Source organism: Bos indicus x Bos taurus, chromosome 10, assembly GCF_003369695.1.
Source record: "Bos indicus x Bos taurus breed Angus x Brahman F1 hybrid chromosome 10, Bos_hybrid_MaternalHap_v2.0, whole genome shotgun sequence".
NCBI classification, from domain to species: Eukaryota; Metazoa; Chordata; class Mammalia; order Artiodactyla; family Bovidae; genus Bos; species Bos indicus x Bos taurus.
In genome coordinates, this window is record NC_040085.1 from 5,174,038 (window position 1) to 5,201,761 (window position 27,724).

The 27,724-nt window shown below is 37.8% G+C and overlaps 1 protein-coding gene across 4 annotated transcripts in view; it reads right to left on the minus strand.

The window, feature by feature from the left end:
* Positions 1 to 27,724, minus strand: part of STYX (serine/threonine/tyrosine interacting protein) — a 103,177-nt gene that overhangs the window by 73,315 nt on the left and 2,138 nt on the right. For all 4 annotated transcript variants that reach the window (XM_027552964.1, XM_027552965.1, XM_027552962.1 and 1 more), the window contains exons 2-4: positions 14,472 to 14,504; positions 9,394 to 9,447; positions 5,762 to 5,859 (exon numbers count right to left, since the gene is read on the minus strand). In XM_027552964.1, the coding sequence (XP_027408765.1) occupies positions 5,762 to 5,859; positions 9,394 to 9,447; positions 14,472 to 14,504 (185 nt within the window). The remainder of the gene's footprint in view (positions 1 to 5,761; positions 5,860 to 9,393; positions 9,448 to 14,471; positions 14,505 to 27,724) is intronic.

Consider the following 27,724-nt stretch of genomic DNA (forward strand, 5'->3'; position numbering starts at 1 on the left):
CAGGCAAGTTTGGCCTTGGAATACAAAATGAAGCATGGCAAAGGATAAAAGAGTTTTGCCAAGAGAACACGCTGGTCATAGTAAGCACCCTTTTCCAAAAACCCAAGAGATGACTCTACACATGGACATCACCAGATAGTCAACACCAAAATCATACTATGTTCTTTGCAGCTGAAGACAGAGAAGGTCTATACAGTCAGCAAAAACAGGACCTGGAACTGACTGTGGCTCTGATCATGAGCTCCTTATAGCAAAATTCAGCTTAAATTGAAGAAAGTGGGGAAAACCATCAGGCCATTCAGTTATGACCGAAATCAATTCCCTTATGATTATACAGTGAGGTGACAAATAGACTCAAGGGATTAGATCTGGTGGACAGAGTGTCTGAAGAACTATGGATGGAGGTTCATAACATGGTACAAGAGGCAATAACCAAAAACATCTCAAAGAAAAAGAAATGCAAGAAGGATAAGTAGTTGTCTGAGGAGGCTTTACAAATAGCTGAGGAAAGAAGAGAAGTGAAAGGCAAGGAAGAAAGGTATATCCAACTGAATGCAGAATTTCAGAGAACAGCAAGGAGAGATAAGAAGGCCTTCTTCAATGAACAATGCAAAGAAACAGAGGAAACAACAGAATGGACTAGAGATCTCTTCAAGAAAACTAGAGATATCAAAGCAACATTTCACACAACAATGGTCACAATAAAGGACAGAACTGTAAGGACCAAACCAAAGCGGAAGAGATTAAGAAGAGGTGGCAAGAATACACAGAATAACTATACAAATAAGGTCTTAATATCCTGGATATCCACAATGGTGAGGCCACTCACCTAGAGCAGGATATCCTGGAGTGTGAAGTAAAGTGAGCCTAAGGAAGCACTACTAAGAACAAAGCTAGTAGTGTGTGTTAGTTGCTCAATTATGTTCAACTCTCTGAGACCCCATGGACTGCAGCCTGCCAGGCTCCTCTATCCATGGAATTCTCCAGGCAAGAATACTGGAGTGGGTTGCCATTCTTTTCTCCAGAGGATCTTCCCAACCCAGGGATCAAACCTGCGTCTCTTATATCTCCTGCTTTGGGAGGCAGGTTCTTTACCACTAGTGTCACCTGGGAAGCCTAAAGCTAGTAGAAGTGATGGAATTCCAGCTGAGCTATTTAAAACCCTAAAAGATGATGCTGTTAAAGTGCTGCACTAAATATGACAGCAAATTTGGAAAACTCAGCAGTGGTCACAGGACTGGAAAAGGTCAGTTTTCATTCCAATTTCAAAGAAGGGTAATGCCAAAGAATGCTCAAACTACCATACAATTCTGCTCATTTCACATGCTAGTAAGGTTATATTCAAAATCCTTCACGCTAGGCTTAAACAGTATGTGAACTGAGAATTTCCAGACGTACAAGCTGGATTTAGAAAAGGCAGAAGAACTGGAGATCAAATTGACAACATTTACTGGATCATGGAGAAAGCAAGGGAGTTCCAGAAAAAACATCTATTTCTACTTCTTTAAACTTTGACTGTGTGGATCACAGCAAACTGTGGAAAATTCTTGAAGAGATGGGAATACAAGACCACCTTAGCTGCCTCCTGAGAAACCTGTATGCAGGGCAAGAAGCAATAGTTAGAAATGGAAATGGAAAAACTGATTGGCTTAGAACTGGAAAAGGAGACAACAAGGCTGTATATCGTCACCCTGATTATTTAACTTATATGTAGACTACATCTTGTGAAATGTGGGGCTGGATGAACAACAAGCTGGAATCAAGACTGCCAAGAAAAATGTCAACAATCTTAGATATGCAGATGATACCACTCTAATGTCAGGAAATGAAGAGGAACTAAAGGGCCTCTTAATGAGGGTGAAAGAGGAGAGTGAAAAAGTTGGCTTAAAATTCAACATTCAAAAACTAAGATTATGGCATCCAGTGCCATCATTTCATGGCAAAAAGAAGGGGAAAAAGTGAAAGCAGTGGCAGATTTTATTTTCCTGGAGTCCAAAATCACTGCATGGTATAGTGACCACAGCCATGAAATTAAAAGACACTTGCTCTTTGGAAGAAGAGCTACGACAAACCTAGACAGCATATTAAAAAGCAAAACCATCATTTTGCTGACAAAGGTCCCTACAGTCAAAGCTATAGTTTTTCCAGTAGTAAAGACTAATAGAGTTTTGCCAAGAAAATGTACTGGTCATAACAAACACACTCTTCCAACACCACAAGAGAAGACTCTATACATGGACGTCACCAGATGGTCAACACCAAAATCAGATTGATTATATTCTTTGCAGCCAAAGACGGAGAAGCTCTACACAGTCAGCAAAAACAAGACCAGGAGCTAACTGTGGCTCAGATCATGAACTCCTTATTGCCAAATTCAGACTTAAATTGAAGAAAGTAGGGAAAACCACTAGACCATTCAGGTATGATCTAAATCAAATCCCTTATGATTATACAGTGCAAGTGAGAAATAGATTTAAGGGCCTAGATCTGATAGAGTGCCTGATGAACTATGGAATGAGGTTCGTGACATTATACAGGAGACAGGGATCAAGACCATCCCCATGGAAAAGAAATGCAAAAAAGCAAAATGGCTGTCTGGGGAGGCCTTACAAATAGCTGTGAAAAGAAGAGAAGTGAAAAGCAAAGGAGAAAAGGAAAGATATAAACATCTGAATGCAGAGTTCCAAAGAATAGCAAGAAGAGATAAGAAAGCCTTCTTCAGTGATCAATGCAAAGAAATAGAGGAAAACAACAGAATGGGAAAGACTAGAGATCTCTTCAAGAAAATTAGAGATACCAAGGGAACATTTCATGCTAAGATGGGCTGGATAAGGGACAGAAATGGTACGGACCTAACAGAAGCAGAAGATATTAAGAAGAGATGGCAAGAATACACAGAAGAACTGTACAAAAAAGATCTTCATGACCCAGATAATCACAATGGTGTGATCACTGACCTAGAGCCAGACATCCTGGAGTGTGAAGTCAAGTGGGCCTTAGAAAGCATCACTACGAACAAAGCTAGTGGAGGTGATTGAATTCCAGTTGAGCTCTTTCAAATCCTGAAAGATGATGCTGTGAAAGTGCTGCACTCAATATGCCAGCAAATTTGGAAAACTCAGCAGTGGCCACAGGACTGGAAAAGGTCAGTTTTCATTCCAATCCCAAAGAAAGGAAATGCCAAAGAATGTTCAAACTACTGCACAATTGCACTCATCTCACATGCTAGTAAAGTAATGCTCAAAATTCTCCAAGCCAGGCTTCAGCAATACGTGAACCGTGAACTTCCTGATATTCAAGCTGGTTTTAGAAAAGGCAGAGGAACCAGAGATCAAATTGCCAACATCCACTGGATCATGGAAAAAGCAAGAGAGTTCCAGAAGAACATCTATTTCTGCTTTATTGACTATGCCAAAGCCTTTGACTGTGTGGATCACAACAAACTGTGGAAAATTCTGAAAGAGATGGGAATACCAGACCACCTGATCTGCCTCTTGAGAAATTTGTATGCAGGTCAGGAAGCAACAGTTAGAACTGGACATGGAACAACAGACTGGTTCCAAATAGGAAAAGGAGTTCATCAAGGCTGTATATTGTCACCCTGCTTATTTAACTTCTATGCAGAGTACATCATGAGAAATGCTGGACTGGAAGAAACACAAGCTGGAATCAAGATTGCCGGGAGAAATATCAATAACCTCCGATATGCAGATGACACCACCCTTATGGCAGAAAGTGAAGAGGAACTCAAAAGCCTCTTGATGAAAGTGAAAGTGGAGAGTGAAAAAGTTGGCTTAAAGCTCAACATTCAGAAAAGAAGATCATGGCATCCGGTCCCACCACTTCATGGGAAATAGATGGGGAAACAGTGGAAACAGTGTCAGACTTTAATTTTTCTGGGCTCCAAAATCACTACAGATGGTGACTGCAGCCATGAAATTAAAAGATGCTTACTCTTTGGAAGGAAAGTTATGACCAACCTAGATAGCATATTCAAAAGCAGAGACATTACTTTGCCAACAAAGGTTCATCTAGTCAAGGCTATGGTTTTTCAAGTAGTCATGTATGGATGTGAGAGTTGAACTGTGAAGAAGGCTGAGCGCTGAAGAATTGATGCTTTTGAACTGTGGTGTTGGAGAAGACTCTTGAGAGTCCCTTGGACTGCAAGGAGATCCAACCAGTCCATTCTGAAGGATATCGGCCCTGGGATTTCTTTGGAAGGAATGATGCTAAAGCTGAAACTCCAGTACTTTGGCCACCTCATGCGAAGAGTTGACTCATTGGACAAGACTCTGATGCTGGGAGGGATTGGGGGCAGGAGGAGAAGGGGACCAGAGAGGATGAGATGGCTGGATGGCGTCACTGACTCAATGGACGTGAGTCTGGGTGAACTCCGGGAGTTGGTGATGGACAGGGAGGCCTGGCGTGCTGCGATTCATGGGGCTGCAAAGAGTCGGACATGACTGAGCGACTGAACTGAACTGATGTACATATATGAGAGCTGAACCATAAAGACTTAGTGATGAAGAACTGATGCTTTCTAATTGTAGTGCTGGAGAAGACTCTTGAGAGTCCCTTGGACTGCAGGGAGATCAAACCAGTCAATCCTAAAAAACCTCAATCCTGAATATTCATTGGAAGGACTGATGCTGAAGCTGTAGCTCCAGTACCTTGGCTACTTGATGCGAAGAGCTAACTTACTGGAAAAGACCCTGATGCTGGGAAAGATTGAAAGCAAAGGGACAAGGGGGCAGCAGAGGATTAGATGGTTAAGATAGCACCACTGACTCAATGGACATGAATTTGAGTGAACTCCAGTAGACAGTGGAGGACAGGGGAGCCTGGTGTGCTACAGTCCATGGATTGCAAAAAGTCAGACATGAACTAGCAAATGAACAAGATTGGAAAAAATTAAAAATATTTTATAATTCTGTCTGAGAGAGATACCAAGGAAGGAGTCACTGTCATTTACTTTGCACTGGGAATGCAAACTGATGCAACTCAATGGAGGGCAATTTGTAACATCCATTAAAATTTAAATGCTCACATTCTTTAATCCAGTCATTCTACTACAAATTTATCCTACTGATATATTCACATATGAATTAAATGACATAGAGGGATAGTCACTACATTAGCAATAGTCTGGAAACAATCTAAATGTCTAACAATAGGAGATAGTTTGAATAGATTTTAGTAGAGTAATACAATAGATTACTGTCTACTTAAAAAGAATAACACAGGAATTCTCTGGTGGGCTAGTGGTTAGTATTCCAGGCTGTCATTGATGTGGCCCAGTTGGTTGGGGAACTGAGGTTCTACCAGCCAGAAGATGCAATGAAGAAAAAAAAAAAAGAAGAATGTAGCTAAGTAATAATATGAAGCAATCTCCTAAATACATAATTTTTTTTAAAAAGCCTAAGTTGACCTGTAAATATATATGTAACATAAATCTAAAAAGATACTCAAAAAAAAGTAACAATAGATACTTGTAGTGAGGGGAATAGACTATTTATAGGACAGGAATAGGGAAACTACTTTTCAGTATACATTCTTTTGAACATTTAGAATTCTACATTATGTGCATAAATTACTTATTTAAAATATTTTAAGGGAAGTTTATTCTTTAAATGATGTACTGTATGACCCATCTTTATAAAACATATATATACAGAAGTCCAATATAATAAAATCAATTTAAAATAAAAACATTACATGTTTGATACCCATAACATTTTTATGTTATATCAACAATTCTTACCTAAATAATTGTTGAAAGTTGGGTTTAATAAAGTTTGCTTCAATATTTTGTCGTATACATATTATATGAGTTATTCCATGTTTCTGTAGTATAGGTAGCTATTAAAAAAAGAGAAATAGTTTGAAATACAAAACATCATCTTACTGTAATAGAGATCTGAAAATACATAGGACTCAACTTTATAGTTAGTATAGCCACATCTGAGCTTTAAATACAGGGAATCAAAGCTAATTTCATAATAACATGCTTAAAGTCATCAGCAAAATATTTCAATGATTCAAGATAAACACACTACATGTTCTCAAAAGGCTTACAGAATTATTTTATATCTATAATTTTAGAGTTTGATATGACCTTAAAGATAATTTATTTGGGAAACAATACTCTACCTTCATTATATATATTAACCCTTTGACCTTTATATTATGTATAACATACTTTATTTATAATTTACATTTATATACTCTTTATTATTTATTTTTAATACTATATAGTGGTTAAAGGCATGGGCTACGTACAGAGTCATGAGCTATGGAGTCCAAGCTCTAGATCCCAGCTCTGCTAATGACCTGAGCACTGTGGCTCAATTTTCTCACGTGAAAACTAGGAAAACACTACCTATTCACTGAATAGTTGTGAGAATTCTGTAAGATAATCTTTGGAATAGTGGCTGGGACACATAGCAAGTTTTTTTAGTAAATGGCAGTTATATATATTGGTTACAATTCTTATTTATTAGAGAGAACTACTCTAACATAAACAGTTATTCAACATTTCTGACCTAGTTAATAGCAGTGCTGGAGCCCAAATCTCTAGACTGCTCTCTGCATCTCCCAGGACACTTTTTCTATTTTAAGCCAGAATTAATTTATACAATTCACAAAAACTAACTTCTAGGTTTTAAAAATTCTCCTAAAGTTAAAACTGGCGACTCCAAAGTATTCTGTGGTGCTTTGTGGCTCTATATTTAAAGAAATTTAACATGATAACTCTAAAAACTGTTAAGTTTTTATTTGTAAGTGACCATAGGCTTCAGTGAAATTTACAGACAACATGTTATTTAAATAGTTAGAATATGTATGCCATCAGTGACTTTGTTCACTGATTCATGCTAACTATGTGTAAAGCAGTGCCTGGAACACAGTTGTTGTTCAATAATTACATGTTCAAGAAATGAATGAACAAATCATGATGAATCAGAATTATTAATAAGCCTGTGTTTTCTATTTTCAGTTTATAATCCTATATATTTAATTCCCTTTCTATATTAATAGAACAGTAATACTAATAATGCATAAAAAAGTTCAAGAATAATTTCTACTTATTACAGATCAAATGCTTGTGTCTCCCTAAAATTCCTATGTTGAAGCCCTAACCTCCAAGGTAATATTAGTTTGTGGGGCCTTTGGGAGGTAATTAGATATAAATGAGGCTATGAGGTGGAGTACCCATGCTGGAATTAGTGCTCTTACAAGAGGAAGAGGGATCAGAGCTTCATCCCTCTGCCATGTGAGACTACCTCAAGAAGGCAGCAAACCATGAAGAGGGCCCTCACCAAAACTTAACCATGATGGTGCCCTCATCTCAAACTTCCCAGCCTCCAGAACTGTGAGAAATAAATGTCTGTGGCTGAGACCATCCACTCGATGGTATTTTATTATAGCAGCCTAAGCCAAGAAAGTGTTGTTTCTAAATGTTAATTTTTGCAGCAAAATTTCCTATGTCTGGCATAGATTACAGTTCAGTTATCTGTATTTCCTGAATACATCCTGAGACAGGGGAAAGGAGGTTAAGAATTTGGTAGGATTAATAATAAATCAATGTTTCATATTCATATTTATAGAACCTCCAAAGTGAATTCAATATTCATTCACTTGTCTATCACTGATCTATGATATGTGAACTTTTCGTACCTACTCTATGAATATGAGAAACTACAAGAAGACATATATAATCAGGGATAAAACCTGTTTGTTTTAACAAACTTGGAAGGCACATTAGATTACTAAGTAAAAACAAACCTTAAGACGGAACCCAAATATAATAGCACATAAATTTTTTTTTTCGTTTTCAACAGACTTTTATTTATACAAAGCAAACTATAACCTTATCTCACAAACAGAAAAAATTTTATAAAAAGAAACAGTTCACTACCTACAAAGACCCTAAATATGTCCCTTTTATTAAAACTGTATTTGAATGTAATAAAAGGCCAAACTAAATGAGTTTATAAGGAGCTTATTCCTTAAGGATTTTTTACTTCTATTACTCTTCTGCTATTACTGTTTAAGATGATATGAAAAGAAATATGGGCTGAACTATAATGATTTATGGTGGGAAATAATCAAATTTTGCCATAGAAGCTTTTCTGCAATCTAATGAGACCATGGTGAAGTTAGGAGGGAAGAGGTTTTGAGACAATGTATCTGTAAACAAATGCTTACAAATTAATATGACAAACAGTATAATATATATATTTATAAAGCACAGTGAGAATACCAAAAGCAAATAGTCTAAAATCATTCTGAATCCCAGTATTTGTGAATATTACATTATTTGGGCAATAACTGTGTTTTTACAAAGTAGATCACATTTAAGTCTATAGTTATCTACCATATCCTTTTCTAAGTACTTATTTAGATATATATTTTTATCAACATCCCACCTTCTCAACTTAGTTGCAGGCCATCAAATTACTACTATTATTCTTAGATATGCCTCAACAGTCAAAAAGCTTTCCAGTTTCAAAATGAATGACATTAACTTTAAAAAACAAAACGTCCCATCACCTAAAGTTCATAAATATTACCAAATTATTTCAAAAAAGTTTTTAATTCTAAAGTTTTTAAAAAAAACCTATGCAGGTATCAAACCGACTTCTAAATAGGCAGGGTATTAGGGAAAACATCTGTGATATGATGTTTTATATTATAATTCAAAGAGAATTAGCATTGCCATAATTCATAGGGCTGAATCCTCTAGGAATTGGTAACACTGCTATTAATACATATATCTGAATGAGATCTACCCTTTCAATTGTGTAACTAAAGAAATACATTTCAGTGTAAATATACAGGACACCTAGATATATAATACAATACTTTACAACCTGGAGGTTCTAGATCTCCATAGTTTGGAAAAACAGAAATAAAATTTGAGTCACTTCAATTAAAATATGTGGGTTCTATGAATGTATTTGTACACGCTCATCACGCACATTCTATTTTACCCTTTAACTAATATGTAAAATAATCTTATTTGGGGATTTAATTACATCTCATATTTCTCAGAAACTATGATTAGCAATTGCAGATGTCCAATATCCAGATTAGCAATTCCAGGTATCCTGGAAGGTAAATAAATTATTAAAGGTCAGTTTGGGCAAGTATTTTAAGCACATGGATTTCATGAGGAAAATAAAAATATAAAACCTCACTTGTGATTTGTGGTTAAACACTTGAGAATCACTGGTCCATTAAAATTTCAAAAGAAGTAGGTACTCCAGAGTCACAATTACTGCTAATATGCAATATCAGTGGCCCTTCCTCAAACAAAACTCTTTCTACTACAAAAACTCACCCGAAAAAGTTGGTTAATAAGGTCTATTGATGAATCTAATTTAAAGTTCTTACCTTGCTTTTCATGGCAGAAGAATATGGGCCTAAAAACAAACCAGGCAGAATTTCCTAGAAAAAAATATTGAGCTATTTACCACCAGCAATTTAAATCTATACAAAACACGTACCATGTAAGTATTTTCATAGCTGTTATAATAATTTGCTAAAAAGTTTATTATTTAGGGAGAATTTTCTAGCAACACTGAGCAAATGACTGGGAAGAGAAATGCAGATGTGCTTTATATAACATGATGACACATTTAAAATTTAAATTAATTCTGAAAAGTCAGGTATTTGAACTTCCATAGTGCTTTTTTATAAGCAGTCTGAGAATCAGTACTTTTGTCTTTTAGTATAATTAGTATTGTTGTCTTTTCGATTACTAAAATACCTCTAATTTTACTTCTATTCTCTGCTACAGTCTAGAAATAAAACAGGTATTAAAAAAAATCACCCTTTTAGAATTACACAAAATCTTATTCAATCAAATGAAAAGTAGCACAAGATTCAGCAATTTATTTTATTTTTATTTTTTAAGATTCAGCAATTTAAATAAATAACATCTGAACCGTGAATTAAAATTTATTCTATGAGAATTCAATATAGAAACTCTTCAGTAGGGATATATCATACCCTATATACTAACACAATTTTATACTTCAATTCTATGGGATATCAGAATTATTTGTGTATAGATTTGATTTCATAGCTTCTTGTATGCAGAAACTAAATTTTACTCATATTTGCATTCCCCATAGCACCAAATAAAATACCTCATTGGTAATCACATATTTTTAACAAGTGAATTTTCACTAAGAGAAACAGGTTTTTTAGAGGTCAAGGAATTCCTGAGGAGAGACACTCCTTGACCTTGGGAGTGGCAGAGATGAAAAACGAAACAAAAAGTTTCGCTATGTAGGTTCAGTTCAGCTGCTCAGTTGTAGCCAAACTCTTTGCGACCCATGGACTACAGCATGCCAGGCTTCCTTGTCTATCACCAAGTCCTGGAGCTTATTCAAACTCAGGTCCATCAAGTCAGTAAAGCCATCCAACCATCTCATCCTCTGTTGTCCCCTTATCCTCCCACCTTCGATCTTTCCCAACATCAGTGTCTTTTCCAATGAGTCACTTCTTCACAGAAGGAGGCCAAAGGACTGGAGTTTCAGCTTCAGCATCAGTCCTTCCAATGAATATTTAGGACTGTTTTCCTTCAGGATGGACTGGTTGGATCTCCTTGCAATCCAAGGGACTCTCAAGAGTCTTCTCCAACACCACAGTTCAAAAACATCAATTCTTTGGCGCTCAGCTTGCTTTATAGTCCAACTCTCATATCCATACATGACTACTGGAAAAACCATAGCTTTGACTAGACGGACCTTTGTTGGCAAAGTAATGTCTCTGCTTTTTAATATGCTGTCTAGGTTGGTCATAGCTTTTCTTCCAAGGAGCAAGCGTCTTTTAATTTCATAGTGGCAGTCAACATCTGCAGTGATTTTGGAGCCACCCAAAATAAAGTCTCTCACTACTTGCCCATATACTTGCCATGAAGTGATGGGACCAGATGCCATGATCTTAGTTTTCTGAATGTTGAGCTTTAAGCCAACTTTTTCACTCTCACTTTCATCAAGAGGCTCTTTAGTTCTTCTCTGCTTTCTGCCATAAGGGTGGTGTCATTTGCATATCTGAGGTTATTGATATTTCTCCTAGCAATCTTGATTCCAGCTTGTGCTTCCTCCAGCCCGGCATTTCGCATGATGCACTCTGCATAGAAGTTAAATAAGCAGGGTGACAATATATAGCCTTGACGTACTCCTTTCATGATTTGGAACCAGTCTGTTGTTCCATGTCCAGTTCTAACTGTTGCTTCCTGACTGGTCTGGTATACTTATCTCTTTAATAATTTTTCAGTTTGTTGTGATCCACACAGTCAAAGGCTTTGGCATAGTCAATAAAGTAGAAGTAAATGTCTTTCTGGAACTCTCTTGCTTTTTTGAAGATCCAGCGGGTGTTGGCAATTTGATCTCTGGTTCCTCTGCCTTTTCTAAATCCAGCTTGAATATCTGGAAGTTCACCATTCACATACTGTTGAAGCCTGGCTTGGTGAATTTTGAGCATTACTTTGCTAGCGTGTGAGATGAGTGCAATTGTGCGGTAGTTTGAACATTCTTTGGCATTGCCTTTCTTTGGGATTGGAATAAAAACTGACTGTTTTCAGTCCTGTGGCCACTGCTAAGTTTTCCAAATTTGCTGGCATATTCACTGCAGCACTTTCACGGAATCATCTTTTAGGATTTGAAATAGCTCAGCTGGAATTCCATCACCTCCACTAGCTTTGTTCACAGTGATACTTCCTAAGACCCACTTGACTTTGGACTTCAGGATGTCTGACTCTAGGTTGAGTGATCACACCATCGTGGTTATCTGGGTCATGAAGATCTTTTTTGTATAGTTCTATGTATTCTTGCCACCTCTTCTTAATATTTTCTACTTCTGTTAGTTCCATACCATTTCTGTCCTTTACTGTGTGCCGGGAGCCAGCACGGGAGTTCCTACCCATGACAAGGTCATGCAGGAGAGCCATGACGGGCAAGGCAAGTCAGGGCTTGAGGGCCCCCCCTGGATCTGCCTAAGCGTCTACCCCAAAACCAGAATCTGTCTTACTATTTTACGACTTTCACCAACTCCTCTGACATTAACGGGGGGCCATCCCTGACCACCTTTCTTTGAAGGAAATCAACTTAGAGCTCTAGCTAATTAGCCTCCTGGGCATAATAGGAGTGTTTCAATTCAAACCCCTCAGATGGCTAACTTGCTTGACAGGTTTATCCGGACCACGAATATGATTGTTTACAGCCTCCCAACCTTGAGAGGCATGGGAAGCTTAAGATATTCAAATAGTATAGAGCCTCTCGGAGAGTTAGAAATTGTTAGAATAGAACTAGAAGATTTCATTGTTGAGCCAATGCTTGCTGCCAAGTTTCCAAATCCCCTGTATTGTATCCTTAAAAGTGTATTAATTAATATAGTTGGTATACAGAAAAATGTAAGTAGTGGCCTTGGTGCTAACAACTTTAGACCCTTAAGGTAATAAATTCTTTCCTTGTTGTAAACCCACTGCACCTCTGCCCTACAGGAATGCAACTTTATCTAACGCCTTCAGAGGATAGCGCCAAACTTTAAAATAATTACTCTTAGAGAAAATAAGTCTTATGGTTGACAAACCTTTATCAGAGTCATAAAATGTTAACAGGCCTTCTGGCCAGAAGATGATGTAAATCACCTAAACCATTTGTATACGATAAGTCTGCAGAAAAGAAAACTTGGTCTCGATAAGGATCAAAGACTGCTGACTTTGCATGATTTTACACCCCCTATTATCCTCTATGCACAATTTAAGGTATATAAGCTCCCTTTGAAAATAAAGCTACGCGCCTTGCTCAAAGCTTGGTCTCCCCGTGTCGTTCTTTCTTGCTTCCTTTTCTCTCATTTTCTTCTCTGTTCTTCTTTCAGGACAAATAATTGGGAGCGTGGGGGCCCTCTGAGACCATTTATTTGCCCGGGCTTCTAAGACCCACTCCAGAAGGTGCCTAAGGTGGGGTACCTTCTGCTATTCGAGAGGGCGCCTATGGCCTCCATGGTCAGTGCAAGCCTGGTGTCACAGGTTTTATTGGCTTTCCGCGTAAACCAGTTATATTAAGCCTCTGATCTTTCTCCTTTTATCTATCCTTTTAATCGCCAACGCCGTCCCCCCGAGGGAATCCCTGGACCCAACCGGGGCTGGACCCCGGTAATTGTGCCCAACTTTGCCCATCTTTGCATGAAATATTCCCTTGGTATCTCTTATTTTCTTGAAGAGACCTTAGTCTTTCCCATTCTATTGTTTTCCTCTATTTCTTTACACTGATCACTGAGGAAGGCTTTCTTATCTCTCCTTGCTATTCTTTGTAACTCTGTATTCAAATGGGTATACCTTTCTTTTTCTCCTTTGCCTTTAGCTTCTCTTCTTTTCTCAGCTATTTGTAAGACCTCCTCAGACAACCATTTTGCCTTTTTCTATTTCTTTTTCTTGGGGATGGTCTTGATCACTGCCTCCTGTACAATGTCAAGCTATCACTAATTCATTCATTCCATACTGTATTTTTTTTCCATAAATTCCCTTTATTAAATGTTGGTTTGTACCATCCAGAAAATAGTCTTTATCAATTCCCTGTGGAAAATTCACCTGCTTATTCTTTATTTAAAATTTAAAAATTTTTAATTTCAGTATAGTAGATTTACAATATTATACTAGTTTCAGGTGTATAGCATAGTGATTCAGTATTTTTGCAGATTATACTCCATTAAATGTTATTATACAGTAATAGCTATAATTCTTTATCTGATACAATAAAAACTTGTTGCTATTTTATACATAGGTGTTTTTAATCTCTTAATCCCATACACCTAATTTGTCCCACCACACTTTTCTCTCTCCTTTGGTAACCACTAGTTTGTTTTCTGTATCTTTATAATTGCTAAGTCATGTCCGACACTTTGCGACCCCATGGACTGTAACCTTCCAGGCTCCCTTGTTCATGGGATTCTCCAGGCAAGAATACTAGAGTGGGTTGCCATTTCCTCCTCCACATAGTGTGAGTATTCAACTCAATCTTCTGGAGAATTTCACTAAATTAACTGAAGTTGACTGGAAATCAGACACAAATGTAAACAATTAAGTCAAAACGGTGATATGCTTTACAGTCTACTCTCCAGAATTTATCTAAACTACACAAACACAGAAAGCAAACTGCTTTCAGAAATAATACAAATACTGTGCCCAATTTTTCAGATGAAGAAAACCAAAGTGACTCATTAAACACATACATATGTAACTATTTCAATGATTCTAAGAAATTTCATCTCCCATCTTTTTAAGAGCCACAATTAACTTTTAACATGTTAAAAGTTAATATGAGTATTTAAAATACTCAGTGATGAACCTACAGATTATGAGTCAATAGGGCTCAAATCCTTTGTGAAATTAGGTTAAATTATTTAATAATGATAGTAACAGTAATACAGGTTGGCTGGAATAAACAAGGAGGTTGTCATACCTGCATCTCTCGTCTCATAGGGTAGGTCCACTCCTTAAAAATGGAAGGAAAACATAAGAAAAGTAAATAACATTATGAAAAATGTCACCCAACTAAAGGTCAAAGATGTGATATACAAGTGTACGGATTTTTTAAAAATACATTATACTTGGCGAATATTCTATAAACACAAGCAGATCAACTGGCTTCATAAATACGTGAAAATTTAAGTGATAAGAAACAACGATTAAGGTGACTCTTAAGTAGTCAGGCTTCCAAAATTATGATTATGTTACTTTATAACAGACCGAATAGTTCAGTAATTGAAAGTATAGGTATTCCAGATGTTTCTCACAAAAATGATATTCTAAATCAGAGATGTAAAACAGACACCTTGTCATTTTGCCACCTCTAATCAACTGACAGTAGATAGCTCTTGGGCTTCCCTTGTGGCTCAGCTGGTAAAGAATCTGCCTGCAACGCGGGAGACCTTGGTTTGATCCCTGAGTTGGGAAGATCCCCTGGAGAAGGGAAAGGCTACCCACTCCACTATTCGGGCCTGGAGAATTCCATGGACTGTATAGTCCATGGGGTTGCCAAGTCGGACACGACTGAGTGACTTTCACTTTATCGGCTTCCCTGATAGCTCAGTTGATAAAGAATCTGCCTGCAAAGCAGAAGACCCTGGTTCAATTTCTGGGTTGGGAAGATCCGCTGGAGAAGGGATATGCTACCCACTCCAGTATTCATGGTTTCCCTTGTGGCTTAGCTGGTAAACAATCTGCCTGCAATGCAGGAGACCTGGGTCGATGCCTGGGTAGGGAAGATCCCCTGGAGAAGGGAAAAGCTATCCACTCCAGTATTCTGGCCTGGAGAATTCCATGGACTGTATACTCCATGGGGTTGCAGAGTTGGACACGACTGAGCAACTTTCACTTTCAGACAGCTATTAATTAAACCTTTTGTGGAGAAAAATTCAAGGAAGAAAAGAGTGCTGTGATCATTGAGCAACATCTGCAACGGATGAAAAAAGAACAGAATGTGATAGGTATTTATCTGCCATGCCTGATCTAAACTGCTAGATGCTTATCAAATAGCCTTTCCCATATCTTACTTGGGCTTGATTCTGTCTAGTTCAAGTCCCTTTAAAGATACACTTTACGTCAGTACAGAGTTCATTCTTGGAATGCAGACCAAAATAAAATAGCTAGAAAGGGAAGTTGCTCAGTCGTGTGAGACTCTGCAACCCCATGGACTGTAGCCTACCACGTTCCTCCATCCATCGTCCATCGGATTTTGCAGGCAAGAGTAGGTTGCCATTTCCTTCTCCATGAAAAATGCCAAAGCAAAATGGCAAAGACAGAAAATATTTTAAAAGTTAGAAGAAGATAAAAGCAATTACAGTGAATTGAAATGAGAAATCAAATACACTACAGGTAGTCTTCATTTGTAAATGGACTACATTCTAAAAGTTTCTAGCTTAGTTGTTTAAAACTCAGAATTAAAAATAGTAATTAGGTTTCTAAAGTTAAAACTGCAAAAAGGTTTTTTACATTTCTTTAGAAAATTTTAGAATTACAGAAAAGTTAAAAAAATAGTACAAAGAATTCCCTTTACCCTCCACCCAGATTCCCCAAGTCAGAAAAGTATTTTTAACACAGAAGGTAGAAATGTTATACTTCTGTAATGGAAAGAGAATATATACTCCTACAATGACCATCACCATTCCTTTTTTTTTTTTAATAAAGAGAAACAAAATACATTTTTTGTTTCAAATCTTGAAAACTGGTCTCAACAATGTAGAACTGGTCTATAAACCCTGAGAAACCATCTACAAAATGACTGTTAAAATACATCTTCCAAAGTATCTTTAGCTTTGCACAGTGGCAGTATCACAGCCAATGATAGCCAATCTGAGGCATGTTAACTTTGACTCAAAAGTATCTTTAAATGCACAGATGAACTAAGAAGTGAGGAAAGTCCCCAGACAGACACACACTCACAAACATAAGAAAGCACAAACCCAGTAAGGGCAGTAAACACTGAAACACAGCATCCTGAGAAAATCTGCTAGTCTTTTCAGTCTTATGTTTCTGTTCTTTTTCTTTTAAATAAAAAACAAATTTTTATTCATATCTTCCACTTAACAAAAATGTTGTAGGCTTAGATGTGAACCCAAAATAACAATTTTTAGAAGAAAACATATGAGAATATTTTTGTGACTGGGTTAGGCGAATACTTCTTAAATATGACACCAAAATCACAATACATAAAAGAAAAAATTCAATAAACTGGACTTCCATCATGACACAAATATCTGTTCTTTATAAGAAGCATTCATAGTTAAAAATTGAAACTTGGAGCCATGAACTGGAGAAAATACTTGTAAGGAATGTATTTGATAAATAAACTGTATCTATATAGAACATAAAAAGAACTCTTAAAACTCAATAATAAGATTTGAAGAAACAACGAAGAGACTGAATTACTGATCAAAATCATCCCAACAAACAAGTCCAGAACCAGACAACTTCACTGGTAAATTCAACCAAACGTTCAAAGAAAAATTAATATCAATCCTTTACAAACTTTTCCAAAAAACAAAAAAACTGGGAACACTTTTCAAATTCATTTTATGAGGGCAGCACTGTTGTTCAGTGCCTAACTCATGTCCACCTCTTGGCGACCCTATGGACTGCAGCAGGCCAGGCTTCTCTGTCCTCCACTATCTCCCAGAAAGTGAAAGTGAAAGTCACTCAGTGGAGTCTGACTCTTTGCAACCCCATGGACTGTATAGTCCATGGAATTCTCCAGGCCAGAATACTGGAGTGGGTAGCCTTTCCCTTCTCCAGAGGATCTTCCCAACCCAGGGATTGAACCCAGATTTCCCACATGGCAGGCAAATCGCCAGTATTCTGGAGAATTCCATGAACTGTATAGTCCACGAGGTGGCAACGAGTTGGACATGACTGAGCAACTTTCACTATCTCCCACAATTTTCTCAAAATCCTGTTCACTGAGTTGATGATGCTATCTAACCATCTAATCCTCTGCCACACCCTTCTCCTTTTGCCTTCAATCTTTCCCAGCATCAGGGTCTTTTCCCGTGAGTTGGCTTTTAAAATGGATGTAAGAATGAAGTGCTAAAACGACCAAATCTGAATGTAGAGCTCAAATAATTTTTACAAATATCAGATCAGATCAGTCGCTCAGTCATGTCCGACTCTTTGCGACCCCATGAATCGCACCACGCCAGGCCTTCCTGTCCATCACCAACTCCGGGAGTTCACCCAGACTCACGTCCATCGAGTCAGTGATGCCATCCAGCCATCTCATCTGTCGTCCCCTTCTCCTCCTGCCCTCAATCCCTCCCAGCATCAGAGTCTTTTCCAATGAGTCAACTCTTCGCATGAGTGGCCAAAGTACTGGAGTTTCAGCTTTAGCATCATTCCTTCCAAAGAAATCCCAGGGCTGATCTCCTTCAGAATGGACTGGTTGGATATCCTTGTAGTCCAAGGGACTCTCAAGAGTCTTCTCCAACACACCAAAAGCATCAATTCTTCAGCGCTCAACCTTCTTCACAGTCCAACTCTTACATCCATACATGATCACAGGAAAAACCATAGCCTTGACTAGACGAACCTTTGTTGGCAAAGTAACGTCTCTGCTTTTGAATATGCTATCTAGGTTGGTCAGAACTTTCCTTCCAAGGAGTAAGCGTCTTTTAATTTCATGGCTGCAGTCACCATCTGTAGTGATTTTGGAGCCCAGAAAAATAAAGTTTGACACTGTTTCTACTGTTTCCCCATCTATTTCCCATGAAGTGGTGGGACCGGATGCCATGATCTTCTTTTCTGAATGTTGAGCTTTAAGCCAACTTTTTCACTCTCCTCTTTCACTTTCATCAAGAGGCTTTTGAGTTCCTCTTCACTTTCTGCCATAAGGGTGGTGTCATCTGCATATCGGAGGTTATTGATATTTCTCCCGGCAATCTTGATTCCAGCTTGTGTTTCTTCCAGTCCAGTGTTCCTCATGATGTACTCTGCATAGAAGTTAAATAAGCAGGGTGACAATATACAGCCTTGATGAACTCCTTTTCCTATTTGGAACCAGTCTGTTGTTCCATGTCCAGTTCTAACTGTTGCTTCCTGACCTGCATACAAATTTCTCAAGAGGCAGACCAGGTGGTCTGGTATTCCCATCTCTTTCAAAATTTTCCACAGTTTATTGTGATCCACACAGTCAAAGGCTTTGGCATAGTCAATAAAGCAGAAATAGATGTTTTTCTGGAACTCTCTTGCTTTTTCCATGATCCAGCGGATGTTGGCAATTTGATCTCTGGTTCCTCTGCCTTTTCTAAAACCAGCTTGAACATCAGGAAGTTCACAGTTCACATATTGCTGAAGCCTGGCTTGGAGAATTTTGAGCATTACTTTACTAGCGTGTGAGATGAGTGCAATTGTGCGGTAGTTTGAGCATTCTTTGGCATTGCCTTTCTTTACAAATATACTTACCCACAAAATCACAACTTAGATGGAGATTTCCATCATCCCAGAAAGTTCCCTCTTTCCTCTTCTCAGTCAGTATCTCCTGTCTTCAGACTGACTTTTATCACTACAGATTTTAGTTTTGTCTGTCCTAAAACTTCATGTAAGTGGAATCATTTGTTGTTTAGTCACTAAGTCATGTTCAACTCTTTTATGACCCCATGGACCAGAGCCCACTCAGCTCCTCTGTCCATGGGATTCCCAAGGCCAGAATACTGGAGTGGGTTGCCAGTCTCTTCTCCAGATCTTCCCAACCGAGAGATCAAACCCTCATCTCCTGCACTGGCAGGAGAATTATTTACTAATGAACCACCAGGAAAGAATCATACAGCAGTACTATTTTAGGTCTGGTTTATCTCAACCTAATGTCTATGAGATTCATCTATGCTGTTGTGTATGTCAGTAGTTTATGCCTTTTTATTGCTGTGCAGTCACAACTGACTCATTCTCCTGTTCATGGAGATTTAAGTAGCTTTCTGGTTTTGGCAATTATGAATAAAGGTGCTGTGAAAACTCTTTTATATGCCCTTTGATGGACATATGCATTTATTTCTCTTGAATATATGTGGCAATTAAATGACAATCAGAGTAGGCCTATATTTGGCTTTACCAGACAGTGTCAAAAGTTTTCCAAAAGCAATTTATGCGCCCACCAGCAATGGATGGGAGTTTTAGTTGTTCCACATTCTCACCATGGTCTTGCTTTAAATGGCACTGCATTTGAGAGAAAGCCTAGGACCTACTCAAAGTGGAAAGCGAGATCATGACCAAAACACTGGGTCCCCAAAGGGCAATACCTTCAGTGAAGACACACTGGAGGGAGTAGAAGCTTACTTCATCCCCATAAAAATGAGTACCCCTGCCTTTCCTATCTTTGGGCCTGAGTAGGTGGTGGTGGTAATAGTGGGATGGGGTGTTAACCAGTCTGATTCGTGAGACCAAGTGAAAATTTAATGTCAAGTGGTCCTGAATGAGTGTCCTGGGAGAAGTAAATGCATTTTCTCTCTGGAGGAACATACTCTAAACCTAAATCAGAAATAATTCAAAAGTTAAGTTCTAAGAACTCACAATTTAAAAATTCATTAAAAAAAAAAGGAGGAAATAAGCCAGTATCAGAAGCCATACAACTGAATCACATCCACAAAAACTTCAGATATTAATTACAACAATAAAAAATATTGCTGTCTTTGTGGATATGATAAAACATTCACTATAAGAGTACCCTTCAGTTCAGTTCAGTTCAGTCCTCAGTCGTGTCCGACTCTTTGCAACCCCATGAATCACAGCACACCAGGCCTCCCTGTCCATCACCAACTCCCTCCCGGAGTTTACTCAAACTCATGTCCATCGAGTCAGTGATGCCATCCAGCCATCTCATCCTCTGTCGTTCCCTTCTCCTCCTGCCCCCAATCCCTCCCAGCATCAGGGTCTTTTCCAATGAGTCAACTCTTCACATGAGGTGGCCAAAGTACTGGAGTTTCAGCTTTAGCATCAGTCCTTCCAATGAACACCCAGGACTGATCTCCTTTAGAATGGACTGGCTGGATCTCCTTGCAGCCCAAGGACTCTCAAGAGTCTTCTCCAACACCACACTTCAAAGGCATCAATTCTTCGGTGCTCAGCTTTCTTCACAGTCCAACTCTAACATCCATACATGATCACTGGAAAAACCACAGCCTTGACTAGACGGACCTTTGTTGGCAAAAAAAAAATCTCTGCTTTTCAATATGCTATCTAGGTTGGTCATAACTTTCCTTCCAAGGAGTAAGCATCTTTTAATTTGCTGGCTGCAATCACCATCTGCAGTGATTTTGGAGCCCAGAAAAATAAAGTCTGACACTGTTTCCATCTACTTCCCATGAAGTGGTGGGACGGGATGCCATGATCTTCATTTTCTGAATGTTGAGCTTTAAGCCAACTTTTTCACTCTCCTCTTTCATCAAGAGGCTTTTGAGTTCCTCTTCACTTTCTGCCATAAGGGTGGTGTCATCTGCATATCTGAGGTTATTGATATTTCTCCCGACAATCTTGATTCCAGCTTGTGCTTCTTCCACCCTAGTGTTTCTCATGATGTACTCTGCATAGAAGTTAAATAAGCAGGGTGACAATACACAGCCTTGAAGATGCTGTAAAGAGCAATAATGCATAGGAACCTGGAATGTTAGGTCCATGAATCAAGGCAAATTGGTCAAACAGGAGATAGCAAGAGTGAACATTGACATTCTAGGAATCAGCGAACTAAAATGGACTGGAATGGGTGCATTTAACTCAGATGACCATTATATCTACTACTGTGGGCAGGAATCCCTTAGAAGAAATGGAGTAGCCATCATGGTCAACAAAAGAGTCTGAAATGCAGTACTTGGACGCAATCTCAAAAACAATAGAATGATCTCAGTTCGTTTCCAAGGCAAACCATTCAATACCACGGTGATCCAAGCCTATGCCCCAACCAGTAACGCTGAAGAAGCTGAAGTTGATCGGTTCTATAAAGACCTACAAGACCTTTTAGAACTAACACCCAAAATAGATGTCCTTCTCATTATAGGGGACTGGAATGCAAAAAAAAAAAAAAGTACCCTTAAGTATAATCAAATATTAAGAAATCAATTTTTTAAAGACCCAAAAGGAATATGTAGAACTGAAAATGTACAATTGAAATGAAAAGTCATCAGATAGGCTAAACAGAAGAAAGGATACTGTTAAAGAGAGAATTTGTGAATTAGAAAACAAAACTAATGAAATGACCTAAATCCAGAGTTGGAAAATATGAGCAGTTAACAGACTGGTAAGATAGAAGTAAAAGGTCTAACATCCATAGAATCTAAGTTCTAGAAGGAGGGGTGAAAAAATAAAGGGGAAATATTGCACACAATATTAATAAGAATTTTCCAAAACGAGTTAAAGGTACCTTAGAAATAGGCAGCCCATAAGGGAAAGAAATGCACAGGTAAACAGGAAAAGAGGAAACTGCTCAGCACAGCAAACACAGAAAGAAGATTTTTTTTTTCCAGACTAAAAGCAAATAGAAGAATGGAAAATATGAATAGAGGCCAGAAGACCTACATATATGCAGCCAATTAATTTTCCTGAAAAGACACCAATGTAATTCAATGGAGAAAGAAGTCTTTCAACAAGTGATGCTGGAAATAACTGAATAAATGTCTGGGAAATAAAATAAATTTTGATCCTGACCACACATGCACACATGTGCATACACACAGACAGACACACACAAATGTCTCATGTGTCTTCATTGCTGTAATCTACTTCCAATACTTGATGACAGTGCTCGGCACACAGTGAATCAGTCAAAGAGATGCAGCTTTGTGTGGGTCTATGAGACTTGACCCAAACAATGTTTGACTCCTGTGTGCATAGGAGCTCAGTTGTGTTCAACTCTCAACAGCCCCGATGGACTGTAGCCTGCCAGGATTCTCTGCCCATGGAATTTTCCAGGCAAGAACACTGGAGTGGGCTGTCATTTCCTCTTTCAGGGATCTTCCCAACCCAGGGATCAAACCTACCTTCCATTTCCTGCATTGGCAGGCAGGTTCTTTACCACTAATGCCACCTGGGGAAGCCAGTGGGCACTCAATAATTGTTGAATGAATGAAAAAAAAGTATATGTGTGTTTGTGTGTAAACATAAATGCAAAAATGATATAATTTCTAGAAGAAAACATAGAAGAATATCTGCAACCTTGGGAAAGGAACAATGTCTTAAAGAGGACACAAAAGGTACTAAGCACAAAGGAAAAACAATTTAGTAAATTTGATTTAATGAAAATTAAAAAATTCTAATCAACTGAAATATACTGCTAAGAATACAAAAGATCAAGCCACAGACTGAAAGAAAATATTTGTAGTACATATATTCAACAAAAGACTTGTATCCAAAATACAAAATACCAACAATAAAGTGAAAACCTAATTTTTAAAATGGGAAAATAAGTGAAGAGACATCTCATGGAAAATAACTAAAAGGTCAATATCACACGAAAACATGTTCAACATCATTAGTCAGTCATTAAGGAAATTCAAATTAAAACCACTACATACCCACTAATGACTAATGTTAAAAAGTGACAGTACTATATAAGTCAGTGTTGATGTGGAGCCAGTGGGACTCTCAAACACTGCTGATGCGAGTATAAAATGAAATGCTAATAATACACCTACTCTATTAATTGAGCAATTCTTAACAAAGATTTGCTAAAGAGAAATGAAAACATATGTCCACCAAAAAGACTTGTACAAGAATATTCAAAGTAGCTTTATTCATCATAACCCCAAGTAACCCAAACGTCTATACATAGTATACTCATACAATGAAACAGTACTCAGCAATAAAAAAGAATCAACAACTCATAAACACAACAGAGATGAACTTCACAGATACTATGATCAGTGAAAAAAGTCATTAACAAAACAGTTTCTTTTGCATGATTCCATTTATATGAAGTTCAAGAACTGACAAAACTACACTATGGTTATAGAAATCATAATATTCATTGCCTAATGTGGGGTGTGGTAGGTGTTGCTTGGAAATATGAGGTAACTTCCTATGTTGGGAGAAATGGTCTATATCTTGATAGAAGCAGTAAACACTGGTGTATATATTTAACAAAACTCACTGATTGTACATAATATCTGCATTATACTCTATGTAAATTTTATAATCTCTATCAAAAGGAGAGAGAATCCGGACAAGACGACAGATTACATATAAAGAAAAGACAATTCAACTGACTGATTTCTCAACTACAAGAATGAAACGCCAGAAGAATAATACATTCAAAATGGTGAAATAAGTAACTGTTAGTCTAGGATATATATTGAGAAAATCATCTTTCAAGAACAAAAGTGAAATAAAAGACAATTCCATATAAACAAAAGAGAGTCTCTACCAGCAGACTCTTATTAAAAGAACATCTAAAGTATGTTTTTTTGAAGAAAAAGTACTGCTGTCTCTATTTTACATTTCTACTTTAGGCACTGAGAGCATACATAACCTGACTTCAAGTTCAAGTAGTCTGACTCTATAGAGTCCATTCTATTCATCACTACACTATACAGTCTCTCAATGTAAGAAGGAACTATAAGCAAACATATAGTTATATTTTAACAAATATAGACTATATAATATGATTAGCTTATAGAGATTAATAGAATAGAAAAAAGTATGTAATTTACAAGCCAGTAGAGGGGGAAATGTAATCAAACTGTACAAACTGAATGTTTATCTGCTTTTATAACTTACCAATATATTATAACCTTCTTATATTGAAAAAATGTTAAACAAGTCAAATACTCTTGTCATTTTAGTCACAGAACCCTTAACCATTGAGCACAGTACCTATACAGAATATGCACTGAGGAGATTCATGGCACTAGACTCTATGGATCTTTTTTTTTTTTTTTTTAAAGATTCTCTAGCAGCCTTATATTCCTGAAAAAACTTGTCAGAGTTGTGAGAAAGGATGTGATTAAAGAAATATGTACGTTTGAATTTACCAAAACTGAAATTTCTACATTATGTGTGACAAAAGAAGAAAAAAAGAGGACCATATATAGAGAAGTGGTGTACATATATTCTAGGGACTATGAGGCAATATACCTGATGGCACTTAAAGCCACAGGATAAACATGTGCTTCTTTCTGGTGTCAATTTTATCATAAATTCCACCCCCACCCCCACCCCCCCCCCCCGAGGAAAAAAATATTTTCACTGACCACTAACTTAGAACATTCATGTTAAAACAAACATGACCATATGAATAGAATTCAAAATTTATACGAATTTTTAAGTGAAACAAGAGGCTTCAAATAAATTTTGAGCTTCTCATAAGGTTGTATTCGATAGAACACATATACTGTATTTATAGAAGAGATAATAAAGGAGTAAGAAGCAAGCTGTATAGAAGAGAATGAAAAATTACTCCTATTCACTGGACAGATAAAAATTACTCTTATTCACCTGTTATATGACTTGCTGTAACAGGCATGGTTCCTTTGAAACCTAGAATGTCTTTTCTCATAGAAAATTTCATTTGGAGCATTTCCTGGTGCCAGCATCAGATCCTGATCTCAGAAGTTTACCTTCTTTATCTAGCCTGATTACTACCTACAGAACAAATCTTAAACTTGCCTTGTCTACCAACTCTGCCTTTAGATCAGGACTTTGAAAGTCATTTATGCTCACAGTCTTGCTCTACCAGACATGTATCTGTCTGAACATGTATCTAATAACCAAGTCTTGCATATATATCACACTCAATCTTAATCTCAGCCTGCCCACATTGTTTCAAAAATTCATCTCTTTAGAGATGGTAGTATTAATAAGGCAGACTCTCATTATAACTGATATGATGTATTTTGAGTTACTCCTATAATTAATTAGTAGAATCAATTTCCCAAACTCTGCTGATTAGCCAAGCAGTCCAACTATGTTTCTCAAACCAAAGCAAGCCAGTTAAGCCAAAATATCCTTAATTGTGAAACACACCATGCTTCTGATGGGAATTCACAAGTGAAAATCCTTCAATCAATATGAGCTATAAGATACCACATATTAAAACATCTTTCAGGCTCTCTTCTTACTTCTCAAGCAAATGCAATTACATGACCTATAAAATCACACTTAGGGGACAGAAAGAATGCTATAAAAATGTTCAAAGACCAATAAACAAATAAATGTACCAACTTAGGCTGGTTGAAACATAATGTTTACAAATACCAAGAGGACTGTTTAAACAACAGGTTGGGGCAGTTAAGGAAAAAAAAAATTAGAATACTATACCTGAGCTGGGACACTTCACAAAACAGAAAAAGTAGTATTATAGTTTCTCTCACCGCTCCCTGCCCCCAAAAAAGATCCTCTTCAGAGTAAGCTCTTTCCTTCTGGCCTAGCTCAAGCTCTGCTTAAACCAAAGGACCAAAAGCAATTTTTACTTTAAAAATGAGAGGGTTGGGAGGATATGGAAAAACAAAGAAGTATTTAAGTAAGATGCTTCCACATCAGTTATTTCTAAACCTAACTGCCACTGGAATTATCTAGTTCCATCTTAAACCAATTAACTCAGAAAAGGAGTCCAGCCTTGGTTATTTTTTAAAAGTTCCTTGAGTGATCCTACTCTTGTTGTTTAGTCACTCAGTAGTTCCCAACTCTGTGACCTCATGGACTCCTCTAGCCCACCAGGCTCCTCTGTCCATGGGATTTCACAGGCAAGAATACTGCAGCAGGTTGCCATTTCTTCCTCCAGGAAATCCTCCCAATCCAGTAATCAAACCTGAGTACCCTACAGTGCAGTCAGATTCTTTACAGCTGAGCCACTGGGGAAGTCCAGCAAGTGCTACAGAAGCTTAGAAACCTGGGGATCGAACTCCTCTGGAGATGGGAGAGTGGACACGAGGAACTGGCAAAATCAGGGAAAGCTTCTCAGAAAAAATGATGCCTCATGTGGGATCTAGCCCCAAAATAAATAGTTAATCAGGAGAGGGCAAGGGAAATGTGCTGGCAGTCATGGCAGGGGAAAATTGTAGCTTAAAGCTCCTAAGGTAGGGGGAAAAACATAGAAGCATTCCAGAAACGGAGAGAAGGTGACTATAGATAGGGCCCGAATGGAGCAAGGGGAAGAGTTGCTCATAACATGATTAAGAGAGGCAGGTGATGCCAGTTCACACAGGACCATGCTGATGACATTAGGGTTTGAACTTCATCCTCAAAACAACATGAAATTACAGCAATTTTAAAGGAATGACAATCTTTTTGCAAGCTGACCTAAATTTTTGCTAGCAACCATTCTGGGAAGAGTGCTCTATCCAGTATTTCAAGAAACTTGGAGGTAAAAATTTTTATAGAGGTGACAGGATCATAAAGTTATCATATCCTGATTACATCAATCATTAATAGTCTTCACTGAAATTACTGTACTTGAATTTCTTTTTTACTTAAGCAAGACTGGAATGTGATTGGGAGTGCTTCCTATGTGGAAAAAATTATGCTGGCTGGTCACCATAATTGTGTAAGAACATCTGCCACTTTACATATTTCACTGGAAATTAAAAAATTAACATTGTTTTATTAGTCACTTTTCCTTCTCCAATGCATGAAAAGTGAAAAGTGAAAGTGAAGTCGCTCAGTTGTGTCCGATTCTTAGCGACACCATGGACTGTAGCCTACGAGGTTCCTCCGTCCATGGGATTCTCCAGGCAAGAGTACTGGAGTGGGTTGCCATTGCCTTCTCCAATTAGTCACTTTACCATGCGTAATTAACTAGATGCCCTATTTACGATTATTTACAGTTCTGTCTGGCCAGAAAGCATCTTCCATCTTCTGTGAAATGCTCCTATCATCTTGGTGGGAGGACTACCAATGATAAACTTCAGTCCCCTCAGCCCAGAAGTATGTGACCTAGACTGGATCCCTCACTATATTCACCCCTTCCTGGCTCTCCTGACTGATCCCAAGGATAAGCCAATCCACTAGATTTTGAACACTAAAGCTTAGAGAAAAGTGCCTTTCCCCCCTTAATGTGAATGCTCTAAGGGTCTGACCCTCAAGCAACTGATGGTCAAACTTGATACCTGTGGAGAAGCCCAAGAAAAAGAACAGATCTTGACAGAAAATAGAGACAGGCATTAATGAAAGGCAGGGGCTGTACTGCTGCATTTTTAATACCATCTAGTCAAGTCTCTGAGACCAGTTTGCACTCCAAACTTTCTG